At 38.1% G+C, this 14,470-nt stretch overlaps 1 protein-coding gene across 2 annotated transcripts in view; it reads right to left on the minus strand.

The window, feature by feature from the left end:
* ELF1 (E74 like ETS transcription factor 1) overlaps positions 1-14,470 on the minus strand; it is a 79,147-nt gene that overhangs the window by 15,417 nt on the left and 49,260 nt on the right. Inside the window, exons 4-5 of one of the 2 annotated variants that reach the window (XM_007468602.1) lie at positions 4,289-4,396; positions 2,573-2,740 (exon numbers count right to left, since the gene is read on the minus strand). In XM_007468602.1, the coding sequence (XP_007468664.1) occupies positions 2,573-2,740; positions 4,289-4,396 (276 nt within the window). The remainder of the gene's footprint in view (positions 1-2,572; positions 2,741-4,288; positions 4,397-14,470) is intronic. The other variant, XM_007468603.1, reaches the window with a different exon arrangement.

Genomic DNA, 14,470 nt, shown 5'->3' on the forward strand with positions numbered 1-14,470 from the left:
GGAAAGAGTTTGAGATGGAGAAAACAGAGAATAGGAATCAAAATGGCTTTCAACAAGACAATGACATTTTATAACAGCAGCAGGGAGAGAGAGAAAGGTTAAGGGACTAAATAACAGCCTTCGAAGCCATAAGTCAATTCCATGCCCACAACCAGGATCCAAAGCTGAGTTGACTAGTTTAAAACAGTATCAGAGGTTTCACATATGAACTTTGACCTCACCAAGGAAGCAACTAGGTGGCAAGGATGGGACCTATCCTTCTAACAGTCCCGGACTGGGACCACTGTGCCTGTGAAAAACATGCCAGAGAGGAAGGGAATGGGGGAATGAGGGAGAAGAAACTTGCCATTTCTTAAAAAAAAAAAAAAAAAAAAAAAAAAAAGATAGCATACAGTATTTGTCTCTCTGACTTATTTCACTTAGCAGAAAGTCCTCAAGGTCTGTCCATGCTGTCACAAATGGCAGGATTTCCCTCTTTCTCACAGCTGAATTATATTCCATTCTGTGTATTTATATATCACATCTTCTTTATCCATTCATCTGTGGATGAAGACAGTTGTTTCCAAATCTTGGCTACTGTGAATAATGCCGCAGAGAATATGGGAGTGCAAGTATCTCTTTAACATCCTGTTTTCACTTCCTTTGGATATATACCTAAGAAGTGGGATTGCTGAATCATACGGTATTTCTAGTTTTAACTCTTTGCGGAACCTCCATACTGTTTTCTACAGTGGCTGTACCAATTTAAATTTCCACCAACAGTGCAGAAAGATTCCCTTTTCTCCATATCTTTACCAACACTCTATCTCTTGTCTTTTCTATCACTTTTTCTAGCCATTCTATAGGTGTGAGGTTGTATCTTACTGTGGTTTTGATTACACTGCCCTGATGATTAGTGATACTGAGCATCTTTTCATGTACCTGCTGGCTGTTTGTATGTCTCCTTTAGAAAAACGTCTATTCAGATCCTCTGCACATTCTTTAATTGGATTTTTTTCGCTATTGAGTTATACGAGTTGCTTATATATTTTGGATATTAACCCCTCATCCGATATATGATTTACAAATATGTTCTCCCATTCTGTAAGTTGCATTTTCATGTTGTTGATTGTTTCTTTTGCTGTGTAGAGTCTTTTAGTTTATTGTAGTCCTACTTATTAATTTTTGCTTCTGTTGCTTGTGCTTTTGGTGACATATCCAAAAAATTGTTGCCAAGTCAGGTTCTGTTACTCCATCTGGACTAGAAGAGGAAGTTTCACCTGGTATTTTTTAATAGTCTCATTCTTTGACAATGCTTTTTATTCCCTTGCATTAATAATTACAATGATATGCATTTAAAGTTTCTATTTGATAAACCTATTATCTGAGGTTCTTAGCGAACTAAACTTAGGGTTTCCTATGTCTGCTGCTTCTCATTCAGGAAGTATCTTTCTTACGCATTCTGTGATACTGAAATGTGAGTTCACCTTCAACAGGGTTTTATTTGAAGAAATACTGTGCAGCCTGGATTAAACATATGACGTGCCAAAGCAATTTTACAAGAGCTTCGCCTGGTGCCCAAAGTTACTGCCAGCCAGGGGCCATTATTATGTTAATTACATGGCTGGAAATTCCTAAAGTCAGTAACAGTTTAAAATCTAATCATAAACCTAAGTTAAGACAAACCTAGGATTATGAATTCTCAAAGGAAAAATTTTTCCACTCAGCTGAGAAATACAAGCTTCTTAACATCTGTCTGTGCCAAAGGTGGACTGTTTTTCCCCTTAGGGTATAGCTAAGGGATCCCAATTATACGCTGAGGTCTCTAATAGCCCATCTTGCACTGGACCAAGACTTAAGCATCCGCCTCTATGTGGGCAATAAAACCAAGCCCCCTGGACATCCAGACTGACGTGTCCTTCTCAGCCCTCAGAGCTGTTGCAGTGTCAGGTCACTCTTATTTTCCTCTGCATTTTTGGCTCTTGGAATTTCCCTTACTTTCATGTGAAGTTAGGTTATGTGGTGGCTGGTGATGCCATCAACCAAGATATTAAACTCAAAATATCAAACAAGCTGGAGTAGAATCAAAAGGCAATGAAATGGGAAGAGTGTCAGTGTTAGAATGTAAGTATGGTCCTAATTTGTGAAAACTTTAAAATTCCCTCTAACACATTCTAACATTTCCCTCTTCAATTACTTACCTGCTGATTTCCAACTTGTATTCTTCCCACTGGAATCTTATATTGGAATCTATGCTGGTGGTTTTCAAACTATGTTCTGCGGGAGGAAACTGACCTCAGCCCTTACCCCTGAGCTCTTTCTGAGCTTGGATAAAAGAATTTAGATAAAAGATTGAGGCGTTAGAAAGTCGGAAAATCCCTTTTCTGTGAAATAGACCAAGTATTTTAAATGTATAAAAAAGTATAAAATAATTCTTTAAAAATGAATCTAATACGAAGAAATAACTCTGTTTTGTACATTCAATTTTTTCTCACATAAGTTTTAATTGGGGTAGAAATATCCTTGAATAAAAGTTATATTTAGATTCCACACCAAGAGTTGACTGTTTTCCCTTAACAAATTAACCACCCACCTTTCTTTCTCTTAGGTTGTTCTGGTGATGAGCGTCCTGGTGAGTGTGCATATGTCTCTTGAACGTGCTGAGTTTCCATCACTTCAGGAATCCCATCTAATGTGACGGATACATGGGTGATTGGGGCAACAACAATGTCATCTTCAGATGAACTAAATATATTATTATCTAATGGAAATAAAATCAACTAATTGTAATCAACTTTGTATTATAAATCAAAATAATTTCATAAAATATTTCCTGTTTCTTTGAAGATTAAAATAGAAATAAGATTTTGAAATCTAGTCCCTGTTTTTTATTGCCTCTGCCCTAAGTCAAGTACCCTGAGGCAGTCCAGGCTTGACGGGACTATTCAACGCCTCCCTTACCTGACTTCCTATCCCCAGAGTCTATCTTGTCTCTCTTCTCCATTCTTCACATTGCCACTAAAGTTTCTCTTTAAAACCTAAGTCTGGCCTGACCATATTATTCTTCTCTATAAAAACTTTACACCCTGAAAATTAGAAAGAAAAATAAAATTGACATATCTTCCCATAGTTTACAGGGGAAAAAAGATAGGAACAACCCAAACTCCATAGCATGCCATTCTGAGCTTCCACGATCTACAAACCATTATGAAGCTTATACTTCAGCTATACCAAAGCATTTTGAAACTCAAACATTTCACTGTTTTTTTTTTACAGGTCTGTGTCCGCCTCCGTCTATGTTGAATGCCCCTTCCTGTCTCCTCCACCCATGAAAAGCTCATTTGTTACTAATCGCCCAGGTCAAAACACTGCCTCCATAAAGCCTGTCTCAGGTGTTTTCAGCTAGAGAAATCTCTCCTTCCAGAACACTCTGCTATCCCTCTCATGGCCTTTATTTTTGGCTTTTACAGTTATTTACATGAACAACTATCTTCAAAAGAAAACTGTCAGCTTGAGGAAAGAAACAAGATCTGTTCATTTCTATAACATGTTATTGCCTGATACATTGCTGTACATATAGAAAATATTCAATAAACATCTTAAATTGACTTAATAATAATTAAGTTTATGAGTTTGACTACACCCAAAGGAGAACATGGATTTAAAACAGATCAATAAATGTGGCAGTGAATTTTATGCCATCAAGTCTCAGAAAACACTGCAATGGATTTTTGCCTATTCACTGATGAATACTGACTAAAGATCAATAAAGATCAATTTTTATTGATCAATAAAGATCAATATTGACTAAAGATCACTAAATTATAATAGTTTGGGCCCTAAATACTTCACCAATGAGGTTAAGAAGAAATTCTGCATAATCTGCTATTTGACAACTAAATTACTTTTTTATCCTTAATGTCCTCACTCCCCAAATTAAAAAAAAAATCTTGTTTAACTGAACACTTTAGCAAAGGTGCCTCAACTAGTACTGTACCTTAAGATGCACTTGGGACCAAAAAAATATAAAACATGGTCTCTGGTCTCTTGATATTTATCATCTGAGAGAGAGATGGAAGAAGAGCTTTTCAAAGCATATAAACATGGTCCTACTATATATAGCACAGGGAGCTATATTCAATATCTTATGATAAACCATAATGGAAAAGAATACAAAAAAGAATGTATACATATGTATTACGGAATCACTTTGCTGTACAGCAGAAATTAACACAATATTGTAAATCAGCTATACTTCAAAAAAAAAACAAAAGCATACAAACATGAACAGTCATAACACAACACTCACTGATGCGCTTTTCATCCAGCATAGGACCAGGAGAATCCATATTGAGGAGTGCTTCAGCAGCCTCGATAGTTTCAATTGTTTCATCCCCATTATGACAGGAAGCTTCAACTACAATACATTTAAAGAGAAAACAGAATTAGCTACAAGACATTTGTTCTTCTAAAAAGCACAGATTCGGGAATTCCCTGGTGGTCCAGTGGCTGGGACTCAGCACTCTCACTGCCAGGGGCCCAGGTTCAATCCCTGGCTGGGGACCTAAGATCCCATAAGCCGTGCGGCGTGGCCTAAGTAAATAAATAAATAAATACATACATAAATAAATTAATTAATGAATTAAAAAGCACAGATTCTCATCTCTTGAACCAGGATACATCACTTAATACTCCGGTTGATAACAACAGTTTGTCTCAACATATAAAATCTATACTGAAAATCACTATATTTCTCATTTAAAACTTTGCAAGATGTGGGGGTTTTATTAAAAATAACAACAACAACAACAACAACCAAAAACCTCTGCAAGACACTGGGAGATAAAAAAGTAAGCAAAATAGAACTCATACTCTAGGAGGAAAACACCAGTCATTTCTGATAATTCTTGTATTTACATGAATAGTAAACTAAGATGTCACTGGGCAGGTCGTGCTGTTTCTGTTGACTCCATACTTTAAAATATTTGGGTTGATAGTTTTAGGTCCCTTTCAGCTCTAACACTGATTGCAATACTCTTAGTTCACTCACAGGAATGAATATGAGTCTCTGTTAATTTCTGAATCTTCTTCCATTCTTCTATAATTAGTGAATTGCCATCATCACAAAAGTTTTAGTCGTAGTCACATGATTAGAATCTAAACACTCTTTGATAATTATAGTATGCTGGTACCTTTCTTCTCTAATGTGTAACATAGAACACTAATTTTCCTACTGTGAATTGTGCCTAGTCCAAGTTTTTTTTTTTTATGTTCTGTAAAAATATTAAAATACAAATGAAAATTAATCCAAGTACACGCTAGACACTAGACACTTCTCTGCATCCCAGAGAGGTGTCCGAAATAGCTGCACAGCGAATTCCTTCAATGGCGTTTAGCCCCTCAGTTCTAGGATCAGCACCAAAAAACTAAATAAAGAGCTACCAATGCTCTCTTTGCATGGATAAACTCAGGTTTCCTGAATGTGGTATTTATCATCCATAATCCCTTGTACTTACTTCCTATATTTTCCCCTCAATACTGACAAAATTATACATGTTATTTTTTAAAGTTTGAAAAAATATATATATAAATAAAATCATGATTTTCAGATTCAGGGTTGGACTGATAGTTTATAACTCAATGAATATAAGCCTTTTAATTTTATAAAACATTAGAAAGTAAATATAAACGTAGTACTTAAAGCAAAAGTTCTTTTTCTCAATCAAATGAATTAAAGTGATCATTTATACACTGTCCTCTCCCTATTCCTATTCAATCCAGAGAAGCAACAAAATCATTTTCCTCTTCATTATTAAGATTATAACCAGATTTCCAAGAAATCTGTAGTTCTTTGAAATTTACCTTAACTTTCCATTAGAATATTATAACATTTATTATCCTAAATATCTCCTAAACAGTTCACACTCTCTTTTAGACTGAAGATTTCCAAGAATCTACAAAATTCTTCATTGATTCCAAATCCCCAGCTGGCAAAAATACTGAATGACTACGACTCTTAAGTAACTGTACAAGGAAATGTGGAAGATACAATAGTATAGGACATGACCTTTTTCCTTATCTATTGGTAACAGATACTTAGATACTGTCTAAGAAAATAACAAAGTGATCAGTTTTACAGTATAGAGCAGACTGACTACAGGCACTGTATATCATTATAAGTTAGGAAGGCTTCCTGAAGAGATGGGTTTAGGCTGAGTCATTTAAGATAGCTAGGATTTAAATACTTTGAGAGGAAGAGAGAGAAATTAAAGCAAGAATAATAGTAGAAGGGCATGAGAAGAAGTATTATACATTTAAAGAAAATGAGATAATTAGTCTCTACCATTAGAAAGCAAAATGTGTAATAGCTAAAGATTATTATAATAACAGCATATTAAGTAATTTGCTTTACAAATTGACTAATGTGGCTGACTGCCTCCCCAAGGGAGGAATCCCACAATAGGAATGGAAGGCATGGACTGCTGAAGGAGCAGAGACCAGAGACAATTCCTGAATGATGCTTTCAAAGAAGTTCTGGATCTTGGATTATATACTAGTCAGCTCCTCTCAATTAGGAAAAACTCCCAACAAAGCACATTTTCTCCCATAAAATGCTGGCTAACACTGGGAGTCCTCACAACCTGCCAAGCCAGAAGAGAACCTCCTTCTTCCAGATATGAAAGATGTATCTGCAGAATTCCAACCTTCTGGGCTCCATTCCCTCAGCTAATATCTTTGAACCCAAATATCTATAGGTCACAGGGAGGACAAGGAACAAGAAGACAGCCAACATAAAAAGAGGCAAGGATTTTAATCTAACCTGGATTTCTCTAACAGCAATTTAACCCTTATGGAGTCTTCCTCTTTTAAAGGCTTTAAGCTTTTCCTCTTAAGGCCAGTGCTCACATTTCTGAGTTACTACAAAAAGCACTCTAGAGCACCTGAATAGATTTTTGACTAGTTTTTTAACTCTAAAAGTAGGTGTCCTTTTCATTTTCATATCAAGATACACAAAACTTCATTAGGAGATTCATAGTCTTCGTTACGAGACTACTTCCCCTAATTATAATGAAAAATAAATCAATTAAATTTTAATTATATATTCTATCAAAAACAAGTGCTTAACTGACAAAGGATTAATCTCTAAAATTTACAAGCAGCTCATCCAGCTCAATATCAAAAAAAACAAACAGGGCTTCCCTGGTGGCGCAGTGGTTGAGAGCCCGCCTGCCGATGCAGGGGACGTGGGTTCGTGCCCCGGTCCGGGAAGATCCCACATGCCGCAGAGCAGCTGGGCCTGTGAGCCATGGCCACTGAGCCTGCGCAGCTGGAGCCTGTGCTCCGCAACGGGAGACGCGTCAACAGTGAGAGGCCCGCGTACTGCAAAATAAAAAACAAAAAACAAAAAAACAACCCAATCCAAAAATGGGCAGAAGACCTAAATAGACATTTCTCCAAAGAAGATATACAGATTGCCAACAAACACATGAAAGAATGCTCAACATCATTAATCATTAGAGAAATGCAAAGCAAAACTACAATGCGATATCATCTCACACTGGTCAGAATGGCCATCATGAAAAAAATCTATAAACAGGGCTTCCCTGGTGGCACAGTGGTTGAGAGTCTGCCTGCCGATGCAGGGGACAGGGGTTCATGCCCCGGTCCGGGAAGACCCCACATGCCGCGGAGCGGCTAGCCCCGTGAGCCATGGCCGCTGAGCTTGCACGTCCGGAGCCCATGCTCCGCAACGGGAGAGGCCACACAGTGAAAGGCCCACTTACCGCAAAAAAAAAAAAAAAAAAAAAAAAAAAAAAAAAAAACGAACAATAAATGCTGGAGAGGTTGTGGAGAAAACGGAACCCTCTTGCAATGTTGGTGGGAATGTAAATTGATACAGCCACTATGGAGAACAGTATGGAGGTTCCTTAAAAAACTAAAAATAGTACTACCATACAACCCAGCAATCCCACAACTGGGCATATACCCTGAGAAAACCATAATTCAAGAAGAGTCATGGCGAATGGATAAAGATGTGGTACATATATACAATGGAATATTACTCAGCCATAAAAAGGAACAAAATTGGGTCATGTGTAGAGACGTGGATGGATCTGCAGACTGTCATACAGAGTAACGAAAGTCAGAAAGAGAAAAACAAATATCGTATATGAACGCATACATGTGGAACCTAGAAAAATGGTACAGATGAACCGGTTTGCAGGGCAGATACTGAGACACGATGTAGAGAACAAACGTATGGACACCAAGCGGGGAAAGCAGCAGGGGGGTGGTGGTGGTGGTGTGATGAATTGGGGGATTGGGATTGACATGTAAACACTGATGTGTAGAAAATGGATGACTAATAAGAACCTGCTGCATAAAAAAATAAATTAAATTTAAAAAAAAAAAGAGTCATGTACCACAATGTTCATTGCAGCTCTATTTACAAGAGCCAGGACATGGAAGCAACCTAGGTGTCCATCGACAGATGAATGGATAAAGAAGATGTGGCACATATATACAATGGAATATTACTCAGCCATGAAAAGAAACGAAATTGAGTTATTTGTAGTGAGGTGGATTGACCTAGAGTCTGTCATACAGAGTGAAGTAAGTCAGAAAGAGAAAAACAAATACCGTATGCTAACACATATATATGGAATCTAAAAGAAAAAAAAAAAAGGTCATGAAGAACCTAGGGGCAAGATGGGAATAAAGACGCAGACCTACTAGAGAATGGACTTGAGGACACGGGGAGGAGGAAGGGTAAGCTGGGACAAAGTGAAAGAGTGGTAGTGTATATATAGACATATATATACTACCAAACATAAAATAGCTAGCTAGTGGGAAGCAGTCTCATGGCACAAGGAGATCAGCTCAGTGCTTTGTGACCAGCTAGAACGGTGGGAGGGAGGGAGACGCAAGAGGGAAGAGATACAGGGATATATGTATATGTATAACTGATTCACTTTTTTATAAAGCAGAAACTAACACACCACTGTAAAGCAATTATACTCCAAGAAAAACGTTAAAAGAATTAAAAAAAAAAACAAGTTCTTAAAAGTCCAATTCCTCCATAATAGTTAAAACCAGAAAAGATAAATACTTCAAAAAGTCTAGCAAAATGATTAAAATAAGGCATTGTAACACTTGCTCTTAAAAACTTAAGCCTCCTATTTAAAATCTTGTAGATTTAAGGCATAGTAGAAAAGCATATTGCGGGACTTCCCTGGTGGTGCAGTGGTTGAGAATCTGCCTGCCAATGCAGGACACACGGGTTTGAGCCCTGGTCCAGGAAGAGCCCACATGCCCCAGAGCAACTAAGGCTGTGCGCAACAACTACTGAGCCTGTGCTCTACAGCCTGCGAGCCACAACTACTGAGCCCGCGAACCACAACTACTGAAGCCTGCGTGCCTAGAGCCCAAGCTCTGCCACAAGAGAAGCCAACGCAATGAGAAGTCCGCACATGGCAACGAAGAGTAGCCCCCACTCACCGCAACTAGAGAAAGCCCGCGCACAGCAAGGAAGACCCAACAACGAAGACCCAATGCAGCCAAAAATAAATAAATAAATAAATTTATTAAAAAAAAAAAAAAGCATATTGCTCCTCTGTCAAGGCTTTGAAATTCTATGAATTGAAGAAAATATCCTCCTAAAACTAAATTTTTGAAAAAATCAGGCAAGTATGGCACAGATAACTCCATAATTAATTACCATCTTCTAAACATTTATATAACTCTAAATGTTCATTTATATAAATAAGTTTTATAAATATTTTAAAGTCTACTGGGTCGATGAAAATGATAAAATTAGTATGTATAACTATTCAGTTGCCTATCAATTCAGAAAATACAATAAGAATTTCAAATCACTTCTTTGTCAAGCTTTTTATAATGAAAAATTTCAAACAATACAAACATATAAGAAATCATATTTATAATGAACTGAATGTATCAAGGGCCCAGCTTCAATACTTAACAGTCAATCTTCCTTAATCTATACTCCCTGGCCCAACACAGACACGGGATTATTTCAAAGTGAACCCCAGAGAGCCTATCATTCAATCGTAAATATTACAGTATATAGACAATACCATGATCACATCTTTTAAAAATCACTCTTTAAATCAGATATCCACTTAATATTGAAATTTCTGTCTCAGATTTTTTTTAATCTGAAAAAGTTGGTTTGTTAACCAGATTTCAAACAAAGTTCATGCATTACATTTGGTGGCATGTACCTTCCTTAGTATTTGGCTTTTTTCCATTTTTGTTGTTTATCTTAGGAGAAACAGGGTCATCTGTTTGTAGTTTCCCACATTCTAAATTTTGCTGATTATATATCTGTGGTGTCACTTACCATATCCCTCCCCCCGTGTATTTCCTGTAAACTGGTAGTTACATCTAGAAGATTGATTTGATTCGCATTCAATTCTTTGGCAAGAATACTTCAAAGGTGATATGCTGTGTGATTCAATGGGCCTTCTGAAGGTAGGTAGGTCTTCCTTCAGTACTTCAAGAATGGAGAAGCAGGTTCAGGTGTTGCCATAAAATTCTCCATCAGCCTTTTACCTAATAGCTTTAGAAGTTACTGATGATAGTTACCTAGATGCACTATTTCATTAGGGATTTCAAAATGGTGAAATTAGCTAGAATTCTCTATAAGGAAGAACTTTGCCATAAACTATCTGGTTACCCTGAGCTACGGTTCATACAATAAAGGCAAATTAAACGTTTGGTTCTTTTTCCGTTATTTACTGATTTTCAGAATAATAAATGGGATCTTTCAAAAGTGGCCACTGGGACTTCCCTGGTAGTCCAGTGGTTAAAACTCTATGCTCCCAATGCAGGGGGCCGAGGTTCGACCCCTGCCCTGGTCGGGAAACTAGATCCCGCATGCCGCAACTAAGAGCCCGCATGCCACAACTAAAGATCCCACATGCTACAACTAAAAGATCCCTCGTACCGCAACTAAGACCCGGTGCAGCCAAATAAATAAATAAATAAATAAGTATTTAAGAAAAAATAAAGTGACCACTAAGTTTAAAATATTTTTATTAGCTTTTGGTTTTATCTTTCTATTTTAAAATTTATTTATTTTTGGCTGTGTTGGGTCTTTATTGCTGGGCGCGGGCTTTCTCTAGTTGTGGAGAACAGGGGCTACTCTTTGCTGCGGTGTGTGGGCTTCTCATTGCTGTGGCTTCTCTTGCTGTGGAGCACAGGCTCTAGGCATGTGGGTTTCAGTAGTTGTGGCTCACGGGCTCAGTAGTTGTGGCTCACGGGCTCTAGAGCACAGGCTCAGTAGTTGTGGCACACGGGCTTAGTTGCTCCGCGGAATGTGGGATCTTCCCGGACCAGCGCTCGGACCCGTGTCCCCTGCATTGGCAGGCGGATTCTTAACCACTGCGCCACCAGGGAAGCCCATATCTTTCTATTTTTAAATGTAAGCAAACACATACATATCATTTATATTCTTTCCCCTATCTTAAATAATAGGTAACCATTCGTGATGTACTGACCCTTGCTTTTAAAACTTCATATACACTAGAAATCATTCCACAACTATATACAGAAATCATGCTACCTTCTGAATTTCAAAAACGTAAGGCAAGTTCAATGTGGTTAATATCAGTAATCTAATTTGTAAAACTTTGTTTATTCCACTTAGCTTCAGTGCTTAGGTCAGGAAATACAAAATAAATTGGTGGCTCCTACATGAAACAGGAATGAAAACCAAAAAAAAGTACAACTAAGCTTTTAAAAATGTAGAGAAAATGTTTGCCCTTCATTAAATGGATTACAAAAATTTCTTGTAAGCAACAATAAAACCCAAAAGTCTTTTTTTTCCTTCCAATTTTATTGAGGTTATAATTGACATAGAGCATTGTGTATGTTTAAGGTGTACAGCATGATGTGACTTACATACATCATGAAATGATTATCACAATAAGTTTAGTGAACACCCATCATCTCATACAGATACAAAGTTAAACACAAAAAAATTTTTCTTGTGGTAAGAGCTGAGGAATTACTCTTTTAACAACTTTTATATATAACATACAGCAGTGTTAATTATATTGATCATATTGTACATTATATCCCTAGTACTTTTTTATCTTCTAACTGGATGTTTGTACCTTTTGAACACCTTGGTCCAATTCCCATTTCCCCCACCCTTGCCTCTGGTAACCACAAATCTGATCTCATTTTCTATGAGTTTGTTTGTTTTCGAAGTACACCTGACCTACAACACTGTTGGTTCCTCAACATAGTGATGTGCTATTGCTATACATATCAAAATGATCACAATATGTCTAGTTAAGACACATCATCATACAAAGATATTACCTATTTACTGTATTCTCCACACTGTATATAGCAATATACCTATTAAGTTGTTGATCACTTAATTTCAAATGCATTTTAACCCTGCATTTTTATTCCCCAACTCCACGTTTACTATTTCTGACATCATGTTTTACGTCTTTCTGTTTTGTGTATCCCTTAACTACTCATTGTGAATACAGATGGTTTTATGACGTTTGTCTTTTAACCTTCCTACTAGCTTTATACCTTTACTGTATATTTGCCTTTACCAATGAGATTTTTCCTTTCATAATTTTTCCTTTCATAATTTTCCTATTTCTTGTTGTGACCTTTTTTGGTTAGAGAAATCCCTTTAACATTTCTTGTAAAGCTGGTTTGTTAGTGCTGAACTCTTTTAACTTTTGCTTGTCTGTAAAACTTGATCTCTCCATCAAACCTGAATGAAAGGCTTGCTGGGTAGAGTATTCTTGGTTGTAGGTTTTCCCCTTTCACCACTTTAAATATATTGAGCCACTCCCTTCTGGCCTGCAGGGTTTCTGCTAAAAAGTCAGCTCACAGCCTTATGCAAGTTCCTTTGTATGTAACTTGTTGCTTTTCCCTTGCTGCTTTTAAAATTCTCTCTTTTATTTTTGCCACTTTAATTACAATGTGTCTTGATGTGTTCCTCTTTGGGTTGACCCTGTTTGGGACTCTCTGTGCTTCCTGGACATGGATGTCTGCGACCTTTCCCAGGTCAGGAAAGTTTTCAGCTATTATGTATTCAAACATGTTCTCTGCCCCTTTCTCTCTCTCTTCTCCTCTGGAACCCCTATAATGCAAATACTAGTACGCTTGATGTTGTCTGAGAGGTCTCTTAAACTGTCTCATTTCTTTCTATACTTTTTTCCTTTTCCTGTTCAACTTCAGTGATTTCCACTACTCTTGTCTCCCAGCTCACTGATCTGTTCCTCTGTGTCATTTAGTCTACTGTTAATTCCTTCTGGTGTATTTTTCATTTCAGTTACTGTACTCTTCATCTGTTTGGTTGTTCTTTACATTTTCTAACTCTTTGTTAAAAACTTCTAACTTCTTGCTCTGTGCACCCATTCTTCTCCATAGTTCCTTGAACGTGTTTATGATCATCATCTTGAACTCTTTACAGGGCAGCCTGCCTATCTCCACTTCACTTAGTTCTTCTGGGGTTTTATCTTGTTCCTTCATTTGGAAGATATTCCTCTGTCGCTTCATTTTATCTAACTTGCTCTTTTTATTTCTATGTATTTGGTAGGTTGGTTACATTTCCCAACCTTGGAGAAGTGGCCTTCTGTAGGTGCCGTCCTATGCATCCCAGCAGTGGTCTCCCCTCTGGTCACCAGAGCTATGTGTTCTGGGGTGCTCCCTAGTGGACTGCGTGGGTCCTTCTGTTGTGATAGGCTAACTATTGTGGATGGTCTGGTAGGTGTGGCTGGCCTGTGGTCCAGTTGTTTGCCAGGTCCTGCCTTGCGTGGAGGCTGCCAGGGACCCCAGGTGGTCCCAGGGCTAGTGTTGGCTGACAAGTGGGCAGAGCCAGGTTCTAGAGTGGGTAGTTGTGGGGCTCGGGATCCCAAGATCTAGTGTCAGCCTGCTGGTGGGCAGGGCCAGTTCCTTATACGGCTGGCCGTGGGGTCCAGAGTGTCCAAAAGCTGCTGTTGGCCCACCTGTGAGTGGGGCTGGATCCCAGATAGCTGGCTGAGGGGTCCAAAGGGGTCCATCTTCTTTAATAATTTCAATTTTAGACTCAAGACTGGTAATGGAAGGATCGCCACATAGATAAAGCTCATAGTCAAATGCTTTTCATAAATTTTTAATAGCACAGCCTTGTTTCAAAGGAAATGTTATATAAAACCCCAACATATAAACAGATAAAAGTAGTATTTTATCATTATACATTTTAAAGGTTAAAATTTATATCAAACTTGATATGAGATAAATAAATGATAAAAATGAAAGTGTTTGAGGTGGCGCAGTGGTTGAGAGTCCGCCTGCCGATGCAGGGGACACGGGTTCGTGCCCCGGTCCGGAAGGATCCCATATGCCGCGGAGCGGCTGGGCCCGTGAGCCATGGCCGCTGGGCCTGCACGTCCGGAGCCTGTGCTCTGCAACAGGAGAGGCCACAGCGGTGAGAGGCCCGCGTACCAAAAAA

This window comes from Lipotes vexillifer, unplaced genomic scaffold (assembly GCF_000442215.2).
Source record: "Lipotes vexillifer unplaced genomic scaffold, Lipotes_vexillifer_v1.1 scaffold479, whole genome shotgun sequence".
NCBI lineage: Eukaryota > Metazoa > Chordata > Mammalia > Artiodactyla > Lipotidae > Lipotes > Lipotes vexillifer.